Raw genomic sequence first — 16,482 nt, forward strand, 5'->3', positions numbered from 1 at the left:
TAAATTAACATTCTTTTTCTTTTTAGACAATTTACAAATGGTAAAGAAAACTACAGTTGCTTATTCTAAATATCTTAAGGCTCGTAACAATTTGCACCTGTTTTTAGGTAATTTTGTTTTATTTTCCTTTGAGCCATGCAAATTATTCGTGATAAAACACTGTAGAGAGTTTTTTTTTATTATTACCTTATCTAACGTAGCCTTACCTAATGCAAAAAAAATTCTCATTTCTACATATTAGTCACTCTTATAACAATAAGTACAAAATATACAGGAAAAACAAATATAATACTTTTTTCAATATCTTATTTCTCTATTTTGCTGTCAGTTCCCAATGAAGCGTAAACCTACTTTTGGTGATGATGGTATTAGTGCATTTTTTTTTGTCCAAAGACTGCGCATTAGAATACATGATAACGGTATACAGGATACAGTTATATAGGATAAATACAATATCCTATAACTATTATAAATTAACTGACTTTATAACTAAAGCATAAGAACCTTAAAATAATTCCTGTTATTACTCGATATGAACACCACAAGAGAAACCTTCAAACTGAATACAGAACTGAAAATATTTTGTACTGAAAGAAACATAACATTAGACGTCATGTGATCTATTAAAACTTGGTCTTTCTTTTGTTTGTAAATAATATGTTGATACACAGAGAGAATTATTGGTAATTTATGAAAGTGACAGGTAGGCGTGATAAGTAGGTCTGATTATCTAATTTATGAACCCAAATAAGACTCGGGGCAATGAAAAATAAACTTAATAACGTCTGTATTATAATTACTAATTTATTAAACTCTACACTTTAGAGAGGGGTAAATAAATTAGAGAATAGGCAAGACCTAGAAAACAAATGTCACAATTCCTATATAGGAGGAGATTGAGGATTTGTGTATTTCCTTTTAAAATTAAATTCATAAATTAAAACTTATTAAAATCATATTTACTAAATTAAATTTTGGATGCAATTCTACAAACAGTTGTGTCGTGTGCACTTTAACGTACCCATAGCAAAATCCTGTTAAAATATGCATCAAAACACAAAATAAAATTCTTTAAATGCATATATGATACATTTAACACAAAACACTTAAGCATAGCACAACCTTTAAAGAATCATCACAAAATCCAAAATATAAAGAACAACACGCAAAGTTCAAAATTAAGTTAACTATTTGAATGATAATAACAGTAAACAAAAATACATAGAAGGGCCTAACTATATATGATCTAAATAACCCATGAATATGCATAAAACAAATAGACCCATTAACAGATGAAATTAGTTTCTTAATAAATAAGTAATAGTGAACAACAAAAATAAATGAATTAAGTAAAATTTGAAAAAGAAACAAATAAAACAGAATAATAAATTGCAGAGATGCACACAAAATCCATAATATGCATGTTTGCCCAAGCCAACCTCAAGACCCAACCTACCTTACCTTTATTTTAATTATATCAGTAGATAATTCACAGTAGCTGTTTTAATGGTTTTGTGAGACTTAGCTAGGGCCATTTTTGGGTTTAGCTTGCATGGCTCACAGTAAATTCTTTCTCGAGTTGTGATAATGATTACAATGATTGTAGTTGTTTTGAATTTGAATTTAGCACAAAGCTACACACAGCTATCTGTGCTCTGCCCACCACGGGTATCGAAACCCGGTTTTTAGCGTTGTAAGTCCGCAGACATACCGCTGAGCCACTGGAGGGCACAACGATTGTAACCTGAACCATTTGGCGGTATCAAAGAGTTGTAATTAAAATCCTCACCACCACCACCACCGACAGGACACCTCAGAGGAAATTTACAATACCGAAAGACTGCTCCGACTCCTTCACGGGGGCTGGTGTTAAAGTTAGCAATTGTGGCATCCATGTAGACTTAGTCAAATTGGTTTAGAGGTGGTGACCTACAGCAGTTTCTCGAACACCTTGGAGAGTAAAAGCTTAGATTCTGAAGGTAAATATGTGAGAGACTAGAGCTGCCCAACTCCAGAAGCCTTCATAGGCTAACCAACAACACACCCAGTTAAATCCCTTACATATGATTTATCAGCCAAAAATGCATTTTCGTAAATGAACACTATCCAGGAGTCTTCTAGTCAGTAGCAAAATTCATCTCCTTCTAATTGTATTTGTGGTCATCAAAACTTCCTTTTATGGTGCAGAACATTCAGGAATTAGTGGCTTCAGCACATGAGAAAGAAAAATAATACTGGATAACTGAAGAACAAAATGACGAGAAGGGTCATGAATTAAATCCTACATAGTAAAGGTCAGAATTTAAAGTGTAAGTATTAGTGAAAATAGCAGATGCATTGTATTTTCAAATAACATTTTATATGTCAGTAATCACAGTTAACTACATATTACAAACTCTTAAGATTTGGATCAAATCCTCCATCTCTTTTTGTGGGTTTCTTGTGTAATTGATCAATTTGTATTACACACCATGCACGAATGACTTTAACCAGACAAACATTTTCATTCATACACATATATAATGCCATATACTTGTATTTACGTTACACATTGTCATATATACCAGTAGCTTAAAACAGACAGTATCTAGCTTGTATGCAAATCTCTTCGATAAATTTCTTAGGTTACTAGCCGAAGCTGTGTCTTGGTAGCTGTGCTATTAGCTATTAAACACAACAGGATTTTTCTTTTTGGATACCATAAAATAAATTATTATCAGCAGAATTCAGCTAAACAAAACCTATCCACCTCAAGCCTCTTGTTAGAGAGTATTAATGTTTATGTTATCACCTAAATGTGTGTCAAGATATATTCTAAGAAAACACAACTGTTCACTGTACATTGAGAATTTATACACACATCAGATGTACAAGCCAAGAATCATGTGATAAGATTTTTAGATTTCCCACCACTCAAGAAGATCAGGTGAATGATTCTCCCAGGACATATGGGATGCTCAAGGACTCGAACTCCCATGAGTGAAGTCTAATCCTGGTCCAGGGTGACACAGTGACAGTTGGTTGTTAGCAAATTATCTATCAGGAATGTCCAATTCCAGGTTCCTCTGTAATCCGTGTTCACAGCGGCAGTATACATTTTGGTTTATTCAGGCTTACTATTGCTCCATAGTGCACCATTTTCAGAATGTGGTGTTTGCCATTTAACCCACTAGTCAAACATCTCCTGTTAACTGACCTCACCTTCCAATGGCACCTTCATTCTCCCCTGCCTATTCTAAAATGGCTTTAATCAGAGATTGAATTTAATTACCCTGGCTTATGAAGGTCACTACCTCAACACTCCTCAGTTGCCCATGCTATTCTTGTACAGGAATTAATTCTTAAGGAGAAAGCATCATTTATCTTGGCACTATTAGCGAAAGCATTACGACAACGAGAGGACTTTTCCTAGACTCATCAACTCTCTCAAAAGCCGTATTCCTTCAGCGATTATCTCGTCCTCTTGATTATAAGTCATTTGAGTTATGGAAAATGCCATTGTCTAAGAGCAATGTTATTTCTTAATAACTCAAGAAATGGAGTAAATAGCAATATGCACAACAACAGAAAACTCCACAATGAGATATCCTGTGGTATCTGTAGGTTAAACTATTTTTTTTAAAGCAACAAGATAAGTCCTAAGAATAACAGGAGATTTAACAATATGTTTATCATTAAGTACTCTAAGTAACTGCAACTTAGTTTGCAAGAAGGAGCTAAAGACAGTAAACACAACTGTACAAAATATATAACGAACTTTATTTTTACTTCCAAACACAGCGTGTATATTTGCTTATGTATCATTGGCAGTCGCTTTTATTGGATGTAAGTTATTTTATGTCCAAACCACCTTCATTGAGATCCTATTTCAGATAGACTAAATCTTAGATTGTATCTCAAAACGTCTGGTATGGGTATTAATACTTTTATTGATAAGCAGAGAAGATTTCGATCTTCCTAGGTCATCTTCAGGTTAACAATATCTTATCAAGGTTTATCAATGAAAATGTTAATACCCATACCAGCCGTTCTGAGATACATTTTTATTTCAAGTGGATTTCTCGTTGTTAAGAATTAATTCTTAGATTACTTCATTAACTAATAAGATCCGACTTATCAAGAGCATATAGCACTATCCCTGAGGCAGGTTATTCCCATTTAAAATTAAGGAATTTATAACCTTGAGACATCATCAAACATACTATTGGAGAACACTACTCTCAATATCCAAACACAAGGTGCAGCTTTACAGCAGCACTGACCACAGGCAGACCAGGTGTTATCTTAAAGAAATGAACAAAAACAGAGGTAGTTAGTAGAAAGCCAACTGAATGACTTTCTCAGACAAGCATTACGTGAAAGCTCTACGTGCCGAAAATAACTAACAAACTTAAAAAATATCAAGATATCAAAAAAGAAAAAAAAAAATGATATGCCTACATGTCGCGTTTTGCAACCCTCTTTCTTCAGGCTTGTCCTCAAGCCTACAATTACTTTTAAACTTTAAACCAATAATGTTTATACATGTACTCTAGAAAGTAACGTAACTTTTCCTAGTCCCTGTGAACACTATACACTACACAGAAAAAAACCATTTAGCAAAGAACTGCAATACATCTACAAACTCCTCAAAAATGAAATCACAATACATTTTGATTCTAAAATGTACCACAAAATAAAACTTATTAAAATATTTAAAAAAGATGCAGTAAACTCTGAAAACTAAACTCCTGAATAATGATAATTATGAAATCACAATACATAATAAATACTCTTTAACACAGGTCAATTACAAAACAAATGGGTGTCTTTTATATTTTCTATGACACCGTTGCTACATTTAAACAAAAATTATCGTACGAGTATGCATATAGACATAACATCTTTGAAAGAGTAAGAAAAGACTAAAAGAATGTTGAATTTTGTATCAAGTACACACTGAGGTCATGAAGACAAGTTACTTGAAGAGGAAGAACAGGTTCCGGTATTAATAGAAAATTATCTTGCATATTCTATCGTGTACAAATTAGTCAGTTGTATTAAAGATTTGCCCTCCAGGCCACTAATTGCTATTATGCAATTAAGTAATCAATTCAATTTTAATATGTGTTGGCAGAAAAGCTGGGAACTTCAACTTTTTTTCAATGATCGTAGACAAAACTACTAATAAAAGAACAACTAAACAGTTGGTAATCTGGGCGATTTACTACAACTTCAAATTGAAGTTTATATTGTATATGTAAATAGTTGTCTAGACGAGCTTCCAAAAGTTTTATGTTGTAAAATAGTACCATCACTTAAAATCTGAATATATCCCTGAGAAAGTAAGATTAATTTCATAGTGATACTATGTACTATGATAGGGGTTAATAATTCAGATCCATATATGATTAAAGAAACCTTTCTTGTCAAATGTAGTTTCCATTCGTCTAATTAACTTTTTTTTATTATTATTTCTTAGTTTGTAATTCCGTGGAAGGTAGTTTGTTTTTACGAACAATGTGTGTTTTTTTGATACAGCAAAGCCACAAAGGGCTATCTGGTCAGCCCACCGAGAGGAATCGAACCCCTCATTTTAGCGTTGTAAATCCGGAGACATACCGCTGTACTAGCGGGGGACCTTTACGAACAAACATGTTTTTATGGAATTTTTATTCCAATGCAAAACAAAAGTTAAGGTTTTCGCAAATAACATTACCGTTGGAATTAGTGTTACAGACAAGTGTCTCTACTGTTTTTAACTATCTTTTTTTGTGTGTATGCTGCGTTGGAATACCGTAAAATATTATGTTGTTGTATTTATTTTTATAAATGAAAACGTGTTTATTGAATCTTTGTTTCTTTTTTAAAAGTAAAACCAGGTTTCCTGCATATATTATCTTATTTACAACTAGGGTAAAAGTAGCTGATTGTAATATTTGCGAATTAACAAGCTATTTGCGCATGTTTTGTGTAATTTTCATACGGTTTTTTAAATCATCTTTGTAATGACGAATAAAAATAACCAAAGTAAATTTTTTTGTTATAAAACAATGAATACTCTAAATTAGCATGAAAAAGTTTTTAATTAATTATAATAGCTTCAGGGCTACTAGTTGATTTATTTCAAAATATCGCAAGCGGAAACAGTGCTGAAATCGTTTTCTAAAATTTAAGGAAAAAATGGTCATCAAGCTACGCGTTTATCATATAACGTTAAAAACTCTTTGTTCAAAAACAGTACAAAAGCTTAAATAAAATAGCAATAAACCCCAGACCACAACAGTATTCTGTGTTAAATGTTTATATAAAGTATGTTTTATTCACAAATGAAAAAATGTGGTTTGTAATAAATACGTTCATCAACATGAAACCGATAGTTATAATTTAACATCTTGAACCTTGTAGATAATATCTTTCACACCATTAGCTACAACAGATGATTCAATAATTCCCAGTTAATAAACTCTCTTCTTTATATTTCTACCGTTATTTGTCAATCTCATATTTTTCACTAATATTCCTTGTGTTATAAAATCATCTCGAAGTCCCACACTTTTAAGACAAAATATACCACCCAACGGTTGAATATCTATTTTAAATAGTATCTTTTGTAGCTAAATTCGCATAAATTTATTATTACAATTGGTAAGTAGTTTATGTTTTCTCTTTAAAACACTTACTGATTTGATGTCTTAACTTTCTCATTATTCAATGTTTATGTTTTCTGCTTGCTACATTAATATATGTATTACTCAACTGGTAAAAGTTTACTTTTGTTTGTAAGAAAATTTAAAGCTTTCCAAAACACTATTTTATGCGACATTAGCCTATTGTTCTAAAGCTTGCTTTGTAATTTTCATATTTAAAAATATAAACTAATTAACATTTCAAAGGTACTTTCAATAAATACAATATAGTTTTTTTACGTTATATGAATAACATTTTTCAAACAACAAATATAATATGTTGCAATTCTTTAGCTTATGATATAAATAATTTCAATTCCCCTGCATTCATTTAACTCGAAACACGACAATTTTGTCAAGGCAAACGTTTTGTGCATTGCATTTACAAAAAAAATATTATTATTATATGCTTAACTTCTTTCATTAAAAAAACAGCAGATGAAATGAAAAAATAACACATCAGACAACGTATGAGAGGAATAGAAAATATAGTTTTGGCTCTTGGACCTCTTAATAGTATAGTTTGTTTTGAATTTCGCGCAAAGCTACACGAGGGCTATATGCGCTAGCTGCCCCTAATTTTGCACTGTAAGACGAGAGGGAAGGCAGCTAGTCATCACCACCCACCGCCAACTCTTGGGCTACTCTTTGACCGTCACATTATAACGCCCCGACTACTGAAAGGGCGAGCATGTTTGGTACAACGAGGATTCGAACCCGCAACCCTCAGATTACGAGTCGAACGCCTTAACCCACCTGGCCATGCCGGGCCCTCTTAATGGTAAAACAACGATCGTCTAAGATCATTCGTGAACCTGGTAGTGAATAAAGGCTTGGTTAATCTGAAAGCTGTGGAAACCGTAAAAAAAAAAAAAAAGCTGTTAAAGTTTCGTAAAAAACGTATAAAACACATTTATTATCAAACTGCTATATTTTCGTTTAGTATGAATAATATTACGTGTAATTTTAATAATATGTTTCCATACATAATTTTAATTTTATTTCATCTTTTAAGTTTTGTTTTGTCTCATTAATTTTGAAAACTAATAAAATCTCCACTAGAAAAGTTAATGTTCTTACTTCAGGATGCAATGATGAAAAGATCTAAAAAGAATAAATTTTTCGAAATTCTATCACTATATACGAAGTTTTAGAAATATATTATTGATAAAATGAAAAAAACATAAACACTAATAAACATAGCATGCAATAATGCATAGTGTTATCAGTTTAATATGTATTACATTCCAAAATATTTCTTTGTAAGTGGTGTCTTTTCAATAAGGTAGATCGATGTTCTGCTTAAAATAAATGGATGTGTTGGTTTGGTATCGTAATAATCGATACTCCACATACGCAAACTATTGTATTATACTGCCATCTATTAAGCAATCTTGGCATTGCATAGAAATACTAAAGTAACGGCAGGAGAATAAGCAATCTGAAACATTTGATTACATAATTTATTGTACATTTTTAATTGTTTAAGTTGTTGTATTTGTTTTTGGTGGAAAGAAATCAGAGTCGTGAAACTAATAATTTGTCTCAAGTAGATGGATGAAAATATTTTCATATCTAGGTTTTTTATTAGATACTACTTCTTGCGCAAAAACCAAATGTTCTCTTTTCTTTAGATGCTGATGCGTATCTGTTTTTAAAAGTATTCTTTGTAAATATCAAACCTCTTACATTTTATAACAAGTCCAACACATATGTGCACAAAAACTATTTACATAATCTTTTTCTTACTAAGAAAGACAGGACTAATAATGTTACAAACTTTAGTCAAATTCTAATTTACCAATATTTTCTCTGTAATGCATTATAATAATGTTCACTTATTTTTTCTTCTGTACTATATTGTTATCTTAACAGTCTTATACCGTTAGTATAAAATAAATTAAAGCAATGAAGCTTTCTAGTCTCAAATATTTTTGAAAATATTATGTCACGTGTAGAAATTAATTCCCTATTTCAGCTACGCTAATGAAATTTGAAAGTTGGAATTTTTACATGAAATTAATTAATCAATGATGTATTATTTTTATTCTCAGATGAACATTACATATTTTTCTCTATCCACACATATATGTATGTAACTGTAACAATTTTATATTTATTCAGAAGCACCTCTTAAACTATATATTCATAACTGTCCTATACTTCTATTGAAAAATGAGTAAGTAGACATGAAAACGAAATAAAACATTTAAGCTTCAGTACGATATTCTGAGATACCACGTAATGATCAAGGGGTAACTTTTAACAAACATGGACACATACTAAACATTTCTACAGTAGAGAAATAGACATCAATCTGATACAGGAATCTCACAACTATTACATATATATAATATTCACAAAACTTTTTGTATTATTTTTATTAAAACATTTACTAACCTATTATAAATAAATACACAGCAGTAGTGCTAGAAATACTCGTGATAACGTATTAAGCCTAGCTGCAAAAGTGGTTAGCTAGAACTTATCACCATAAATTTTAGTTGGAATCGCCCTGGTGCAACAGAATTGATAATATGAAATCATAATTCTGTTTAATGTAAGTTATTGGTACAATATAAACTAATATTATTTTGAAGCTTAAAATATATGACCTACGCCATAGTGTTGGCCAAAATGTATTACTAGCAATATTAATAACATGAAATGGTTTCATAAAATCTTACCTTCTTTCACTGAAATTACAAATAGTAAAATGCAAAATAGTGTAAGCAATTAATATTTTATGCATCCTTTATAACAGAAGACCTCTGTCATCTATGTTTGAGCACTTATATAATGACATCAAACCAGAATCTGCAAAAACATGCATATAATATTACTGTTTTTGTTTGTTTTACTTTTCATAAATTATGAGCAAAGTATTAAAAAGATAGTGAGGGTTAATACTAAAACATGACAAAAATTAACATTTTCACAGAAACTCTTATGCATTTGTTAAATGTATTATTTCATTAATAAAAAGGGATACTTTAATAAACGTAATATTTTCCGATCTTAAAAGTGAAATACAGATGAAGCACATTCACCAAAATTAAAAAAATAAATCAAGTATATTTTACAATTGTTTGTTCTTAGTATCTGCACAATGAGTTAAAAACTAGATATGTAAACATTTGTCGAAACATGATGAGTGAAGAACTGCCTTTCTTACAATTATTATCAATGTAATTTACTAATATACCGAACTGAAAATTTTAATTACTATAGCATCATTTACGTAGTTAACCAGATGCTAAGTTTAATTGAGGAATTTGTTATAACACAAACGCATTATTAAATAACTAGATTTTTATACGAATGTTTATAAGTATCAGTTTGGTTCTAATAAGAACAAACAACTGAACAAAAGATACATAAAATACATATCGATAGGAAACAACTACATAAGTACAAAATAAAATTATCAGAAGCGCATTCATTTCAAAGGCCTTTTTAACGATTACTGTTTTAAGAAAATCAAAGTAAAATAGAACACTAAAATCGATAAATAAAGTAATGAATAAAGTGAAAAGTTAAAGAAATTACACTTTGAAAAGTTCAACATATTTTTATACATTTTTATATTTCTTTATACAATGGATGATGCATTTAAACTACAATTACTGAATGTAAAACTAATCAAACTGAATAGAAAATATAGCCAAAAATAACAAACATTCGATGATAATTGCGCTTAATTCGTGATAATTTCACTTTCAGTAAAATTTTGATTTTGATTTTAAAAATCTAGAAACTGTTAAACGTGTTGAAAACGAAGATCTACACTTATAATAATATGCAAAATATATTGTTGCGCTATTTCTTAAAAAATAGGTATCTCACTGGTCACTAAATAAATTATAATGACAGTCAAAAACGTAATGTATACAATCCAGCTTTTCTAAAAGTTTTATGATGCCTAAATACACTAAGTAGCTAATATTATAAAGTAATACTTTGAGACATTTTACAACTATGCTTAAGAAGTTATGATCTGCTTTTGAACAAAGCAACCTAAGTAAATCGAAACAAATGTTATTAAAATGTTCTCAAGTATTTAAGACGAAAACGTGTAGATATCTAATAAACGGTGAGATCTGAGTATTCTAAACAGCTGTGACACAATTTTCTTGTTTTAAATCAATCGTTATTGGCAAATTATCGTTGATTTTTCATTTTCTGCAGTTCTGTTGAATCACATAAAAACAGGTAATCTTGATATTCTTACAAAGTTTTTAAGTCTCTGAGCACTTCAACAACGGGCACGGCAAGAGAAATTTTAAAAGTCATAGTTAGTAGTTTTACATTTATTTCTTTATTGAAAATTAGTGTTCAGTGGCAATATTGTCCATAAATGAACAAAAAAAAAACACTTCTATCTGGCTAATTATTGCTAGCAAATTTCCTATATTAATATCTTGATTAAAATCCATGTAATCAGAACTGTGAAGATACCAATAGAACAACGTTATCTACTTAACTTTCTTTTATTAAATACATGTGGTTATAGTATATCCTAGGTGTATATAATGTAGCTAAGAAAATTTTATTTATTTATTGTTTTCTTCTGTTGGGCAAACAATACGAGGTGATACTGTTTGTAAATACAAATTCAAGATGAAATTATACATAAAAAAACATGAATGACAAACTTATAAGTACAATTAAGACGACTCGTTAGGTGTAAGCTAACAACAAAAATCTGAAAGCTGCATATCAGATATTTATTAATTATAGAAGAACGTTTGTAAAATATTTCTACACAAACAATGATGAAGTTTGAGAGTTTTGATAAGAGAAATAGTTTATATCTATGCACAGTTGCGATACTACAGAGCTTCCTCCCTCGGATGACTTAAAGTTCAATAACATTTATTTTGACGCACAGTAGGTGATGTTTTTTGTGTTGTTGTTTTTTTCATTCTTATAGCAGACTACATAGTTATTTATATAGGAAATATCATTATTTCCGTACAATATACAAAGTTTCTGGATATTTACACAATTAAAATTTTAATTATTGTTTATTTCGAATAACAGAAAAATGCTATTTAGTAATTCAATAAATATTTGAAGAACGAACAGCCTTGGTTACATGTTTAGCATTCCAAAATAACGTAAAATATTTATACAATAATCAAATTTGTTTAGATACATACACTACAACTTACTTGATTTTAATTTTGAGTAAAAATATTTACTTAATGTACATTATTACTTATGAGCAGATTTAGGTTACTAGTAAAAAAAAAGGACAAACGCTAAGTTTAAGTTAACTCGGTTTATATGTTTAACTCGAATTTTGAAAACATGTTACTTAATTTGGACGACACTTCAAACTCGTTATTTCACAAATGGTTATCTTTTTTTTTTCTAAATTAAATTTACATTTTGTGATAAAAGCAAGCACATACAATATTTATATTCCTTGGCATTACTCATCGTGTCTACCAATCATAACTTTGTTCATCCCAGTTGAACGGTTGAGGGGTATATAGAGAAGTTCGTGGAACAGGCCCCATCACCAAATCGTTTTTATCAGTCATCCCAATTCCATTTCTGTTCAGCACTTCGTTGTAAGCCTAAGTTGGAATAATGAATTGGTAATATATTAAAATATCCAAACTGTTAACCATTGGCAGCTATTAAAAACAGTTTAATATATTAATGTCATTGTTTTGTGGTTTTTAAATTATCTTATTTCAACTAAATTTTCATCTGATATGAGGATTCTTCGTACAGTCCATTTCCAGAATATTTTACGGTTGTGGTTATTTATTTACCAATATTACCACTCACTTTTACCAGTTACATAATATTTCACAAAAGTTTGGTTAACTTTAACATATGTATGTTGCAATACATAATGAAACGGCTTACATGAAAGAGAGTTTTAATGTGTTGTAATAAGAAATATGTGAACATTTTATGTTATATTTTCGAATCGACCCATAGTTACAATGTGTAAACAGCCAAAAAACTTTAAAATACATTAAAAATAACTACAAACTGTTTCTAGCTCTGTCCAAAAGATATCACTTTACATTAAACAAGTATAAAATAACAGTTCTTTTAAACATTGAAAAACATTTAATGCTTTATTCTGATTGGAAATGGTCAAATACAGTACCTTATAAAAGTATTCATCGCCTAACAGTAATGTCACATTTTGAAAAATACAAATGATATAAAAAGCTTAATGAATTTACCTTTATTCAAAACTCTAACGATCAAACTTAACACTGTTATATGTGAAGGAGATTGAATGTCTGCAAACTCTACAAAGAAAATATATAAATTGAAATTTGCTGACTTCATAAGTATTCAGCCCCTTACGTCAGCTCTTTATGGAAACACCTTTAACAGCAATTACTGCTGCGAGTCGTTTTCGATAGATCTCTGTCCGCCTTGCATAACGAAATGGTGTAATTTTTGTCAATTCTTCTTGGCAAAATTGCTCCAATTCTGGCAATTTTGTTGTGGATCGTTGATGAAATGCAATATTCAAATCTCGCCATAAACATTCCATTGAATTCAAGACAAGACGTTGACTGAGCCGCTCTAGGGCATTCATTTTCTTCTTTTGAAACCACTTCAGTCTTTGACCTACTGAAAATGAATTGTAGATCCAATTTTAGATTCTTAGCTGACTCAAGCAGGTTTTCCTCTCGGATTCACTTGTACTTTGCACCATTTATTTTCCTCTCATTCCCGACAATCTTCCCAGCCCTTGTTGATGAGAATCATCCCTATAACATGATGCTGCTACCACCATGCTTGACAATTGGATTGATGTTGACTGAATGATGTACTGTATTGGGATTGCGTCAGATGTAACGCTTCGAACCACAAAGCTAAATTTTTCTCTAGTCTGGACACAAAATCTTCTGCCACATGTCTGCATTATCTTTTACATGCTTTATCGCAAACTCTATATACAAGATATACTATACTTTTTCGGTAATGGCTTCTTTCCTGACATTTGCCCATACAGACTAGCTTTGTGTGGGAACCAATATACTGTCGATAAATTAACACTGACTTCTATTTCTAAGTCCCTTTTTGCTTCACAATAACGTCCCTAAATAGTTTCCTACTCGCCCATCTGTTTAGTTACAAAGGGTGGCCTAATCTGTGTAGTGACTAGGTGCTATGAAGCACATTACATTTCTTAATGATGGACTTCATTTACTCAAAGAGATGACCAGCGACTTTAAAGTTTTCTTATAATTTTCTCCTGATCTGTGCTTTACTACCACTTTATCATTGTTGATTTGTCGTATCACTATGTGAGTTGTGGCTTTAAGAGATGCATTAACTTTGAAGCCAAGTTTGATTACACACAAACAGAAACCATTACAATAATTTTGTGACATTTCACACTCATCGTTTGCACCTGAACTGATTTTAAGATTGTAGTTGAATAATTATGTAATTGAAAATATTCTAATTTTCTTTGAAAATATAACTTTCATAATATTAGAATTTTTACCTTTCTCAGTTTGAAGTAGATTGTGAAAATTCCAAATATAAAGTCTAACTTGAAAGTTTCATAATTACAAGCTCAGATGGCAATAAAATATGGAAAGTTTGCATGGGGTAAATACCTTTTTCAAGAAGCTTTATTTCAAGTTTTTGCTTTGCTGTCTTTAACTGCAGCATAGTGACTCATATAATGGTTCTAAGTTTTTGTTTTGTTTGTATTTTCAAGTGCTAGCTTTTAGCTCATAGCTCTGTTCATCTCTTGACCGATTTGAGATTTAATTACAGTTTCGGACTCAAAAGGTCAAACCCTTTCAGTTAATCTATTTGACCATAGCCAAACTCTCATAGATTAATTTACTCTAATCCTGCCTAAAATAATTATAATTTGAGGGGAAGCTGATACAGATCCTGATTAGTAATAAAATCGGATCAGGCACACGAACGCTTGACGTGCATTAAAATATAGCCAAACAAAAGTCTAACAGATTAATAAATTTAATCCTGCCTGAAAGAATTTCAGGTGCCGCGGCTACTGAGAAATCTCTCCTGTTTTTGTTGAGAGTGTATTGCATGGTTTCTTTTTCCCTCTGTTTCACGAATTTACTATTGTATATTTATATTAATATTTCTGTTTGTTTCAGCTTTATATATATATACATACTTAGAAATGTATGTGACTTATTTTATTAAATGTGCATTGCAAAAGCCCCGCCTGTTCTCCAAATTTGTAGAAAATTCTCGAGTATAAGAATCGCCAATACATGGTTCACATTGTTGCTAACTTAACGTTCGAGAACTCCGCCCACAGTTTATAAATCGACACGCCAAGAAACAGTTTGCAGAATTCTATCGTTAATTAGATACAGTTAGTATACTATAAATCTCGGAAGCTATAACTGATATACGTTTATGTATCTGAAAACCACAGATATTTAACCAAGAACGTTTATAGATTTCGAACATTATAAACCGTTTAACTTCGGATAATTAAATTTGGACTTAATATTTCTACGAGGACACTAGATATCTTCCTCTGTGAAAAGTTAACTTGTAAGTCACGTGAAGCTAGCCACGAATAGAACTAACTAGCTACCTTCCCATAAAGAGAAATGTACTTGTGTATGAACATAGAATTAATTCTCTCATCGTGAACCGTCGATAAAATATTCAGTTTCAGACAAGATAGAAGACTCAGTATTTTTTTGGACTTTTGTAAAGCTTTTGTATATAAATCATTACTTGTAATAACCGCTATTTTAAATTGTATTGTTGCTTGTAAATTAAAATATATGTGTCAAGAAAGAAAATCGTGTGTATCAATCTTGTTGGGAAATATCATAAATTTGATACGTATCGACATTCAAATAGCCTAAAATTTTAATTTTAATATAGACGTTATTAATAAACCGGAAACTCGTCCAAGATAAATTATAATATGTAACAACTGTTAAAGAACTAGATAGAATAATTTTTCGATATGTTTTAACTACTACTTTTGTACTTTGAGATTTCTTGATTAAAGACGAGTTTATGCGAATACAAAAAAGTTTAGATTTATAAAGATAATTATTTTAAAATAACTTTATTAAGTACGTAGCAGTAGCATTTACATATGTATAGGCCCGGCATGGCCTAGCGCGTAAGGCGTGCGACTCGTAATCCGAGGGTCGCGGATTCGCGCCCGCGTCGCGCTAAACATGCTCGCCCTCCCAGCCGTGGGGGCGTTATAATGTGACGGTCAATCCCACTATTCGTTGGTAAAAGAGTAGCCCAAGAGTTGGCGGTGGGTGGTGATGACTAGCTGCCTTCCCTCTAGTCTTACACTGTTACATTAGGGACGGCTAGCACAGATAGCCCTCGAGTAGCTTTGTGCGAAATTCCAAAACAAACAAACAAACAAACATATGTATAACGTTATATAAAATGTTTCAGTGGCATGGTTAGCAGACTTTTATACGTTTGGTCTGTGTGTTTCTTGTTAAGCACAAAGCTACTCAATGACTTATCTCTGCTGAGCTCACCTCGAATATCTGAACCTGGTTTTTTAGCGTTGTAAGTCTGTAGACATACCTCTGAGCCACTAGGTAACCGTACATTTAGTAACAACTAGATATCAAAGAGTTACTTTAACAAATTTCTATGGGTAAAGTATAAGGATTAACAATATACTAATATGGATTATAAGTATTGAAAACTAAGGTTAGAAATAATATAGCTTAATAAAGCAGCCTAAGTCATAAGTTAAAATGTAAAACTTAGAACTCTAACGTATCGTTTGAAAAAACAAAATATATTCCATATTCTTATCACATATTTGCGAAAGTAC

General features: G+C 31.0%; 1 protein-coding gene across 1 annotated transcript in view; it reads right to left on the minus strand.

Moving 5' to 3' along the window:
• Window positions 1-10,304: 10,304 nt before the first annotated feature.
• LOC143232663 (major facilitator superfamily domain-containing protein 6-like) overlaps window positions 10,305-16,482 on the minus strand; it is a 40,144-nt gene continuing 33,966 nt past the window's right edge. Inside the window, exon 8 of the mRNA XM_076468330.1 lies at window positions 10,305-12,253. Coding sequence (XP_076324445.1) covers window positions 12,119-12,253 — 135 coding nt within the window. The 3' untranslated portion in view covers window positions 10,305-12,118. The remainder of the gene's footprint in view (window positions 12,254-16,482) is intronic.

Source organism: Tachypleus tridentatus, chromosome 11 (assembly GCF_004210375.1).
Source record: "Tachypleus tridentatus isolate NWPU-2018 chromosome 11, ASM421037v1, whole genome shotgun sequence".
Classification (NCBI taxonomy): Eukaryota; Metazoa; Arthropoda; class Merostomata; order Xiphosura; family Limulidae; genus Tachypleus; species Tachypleus tridentatus.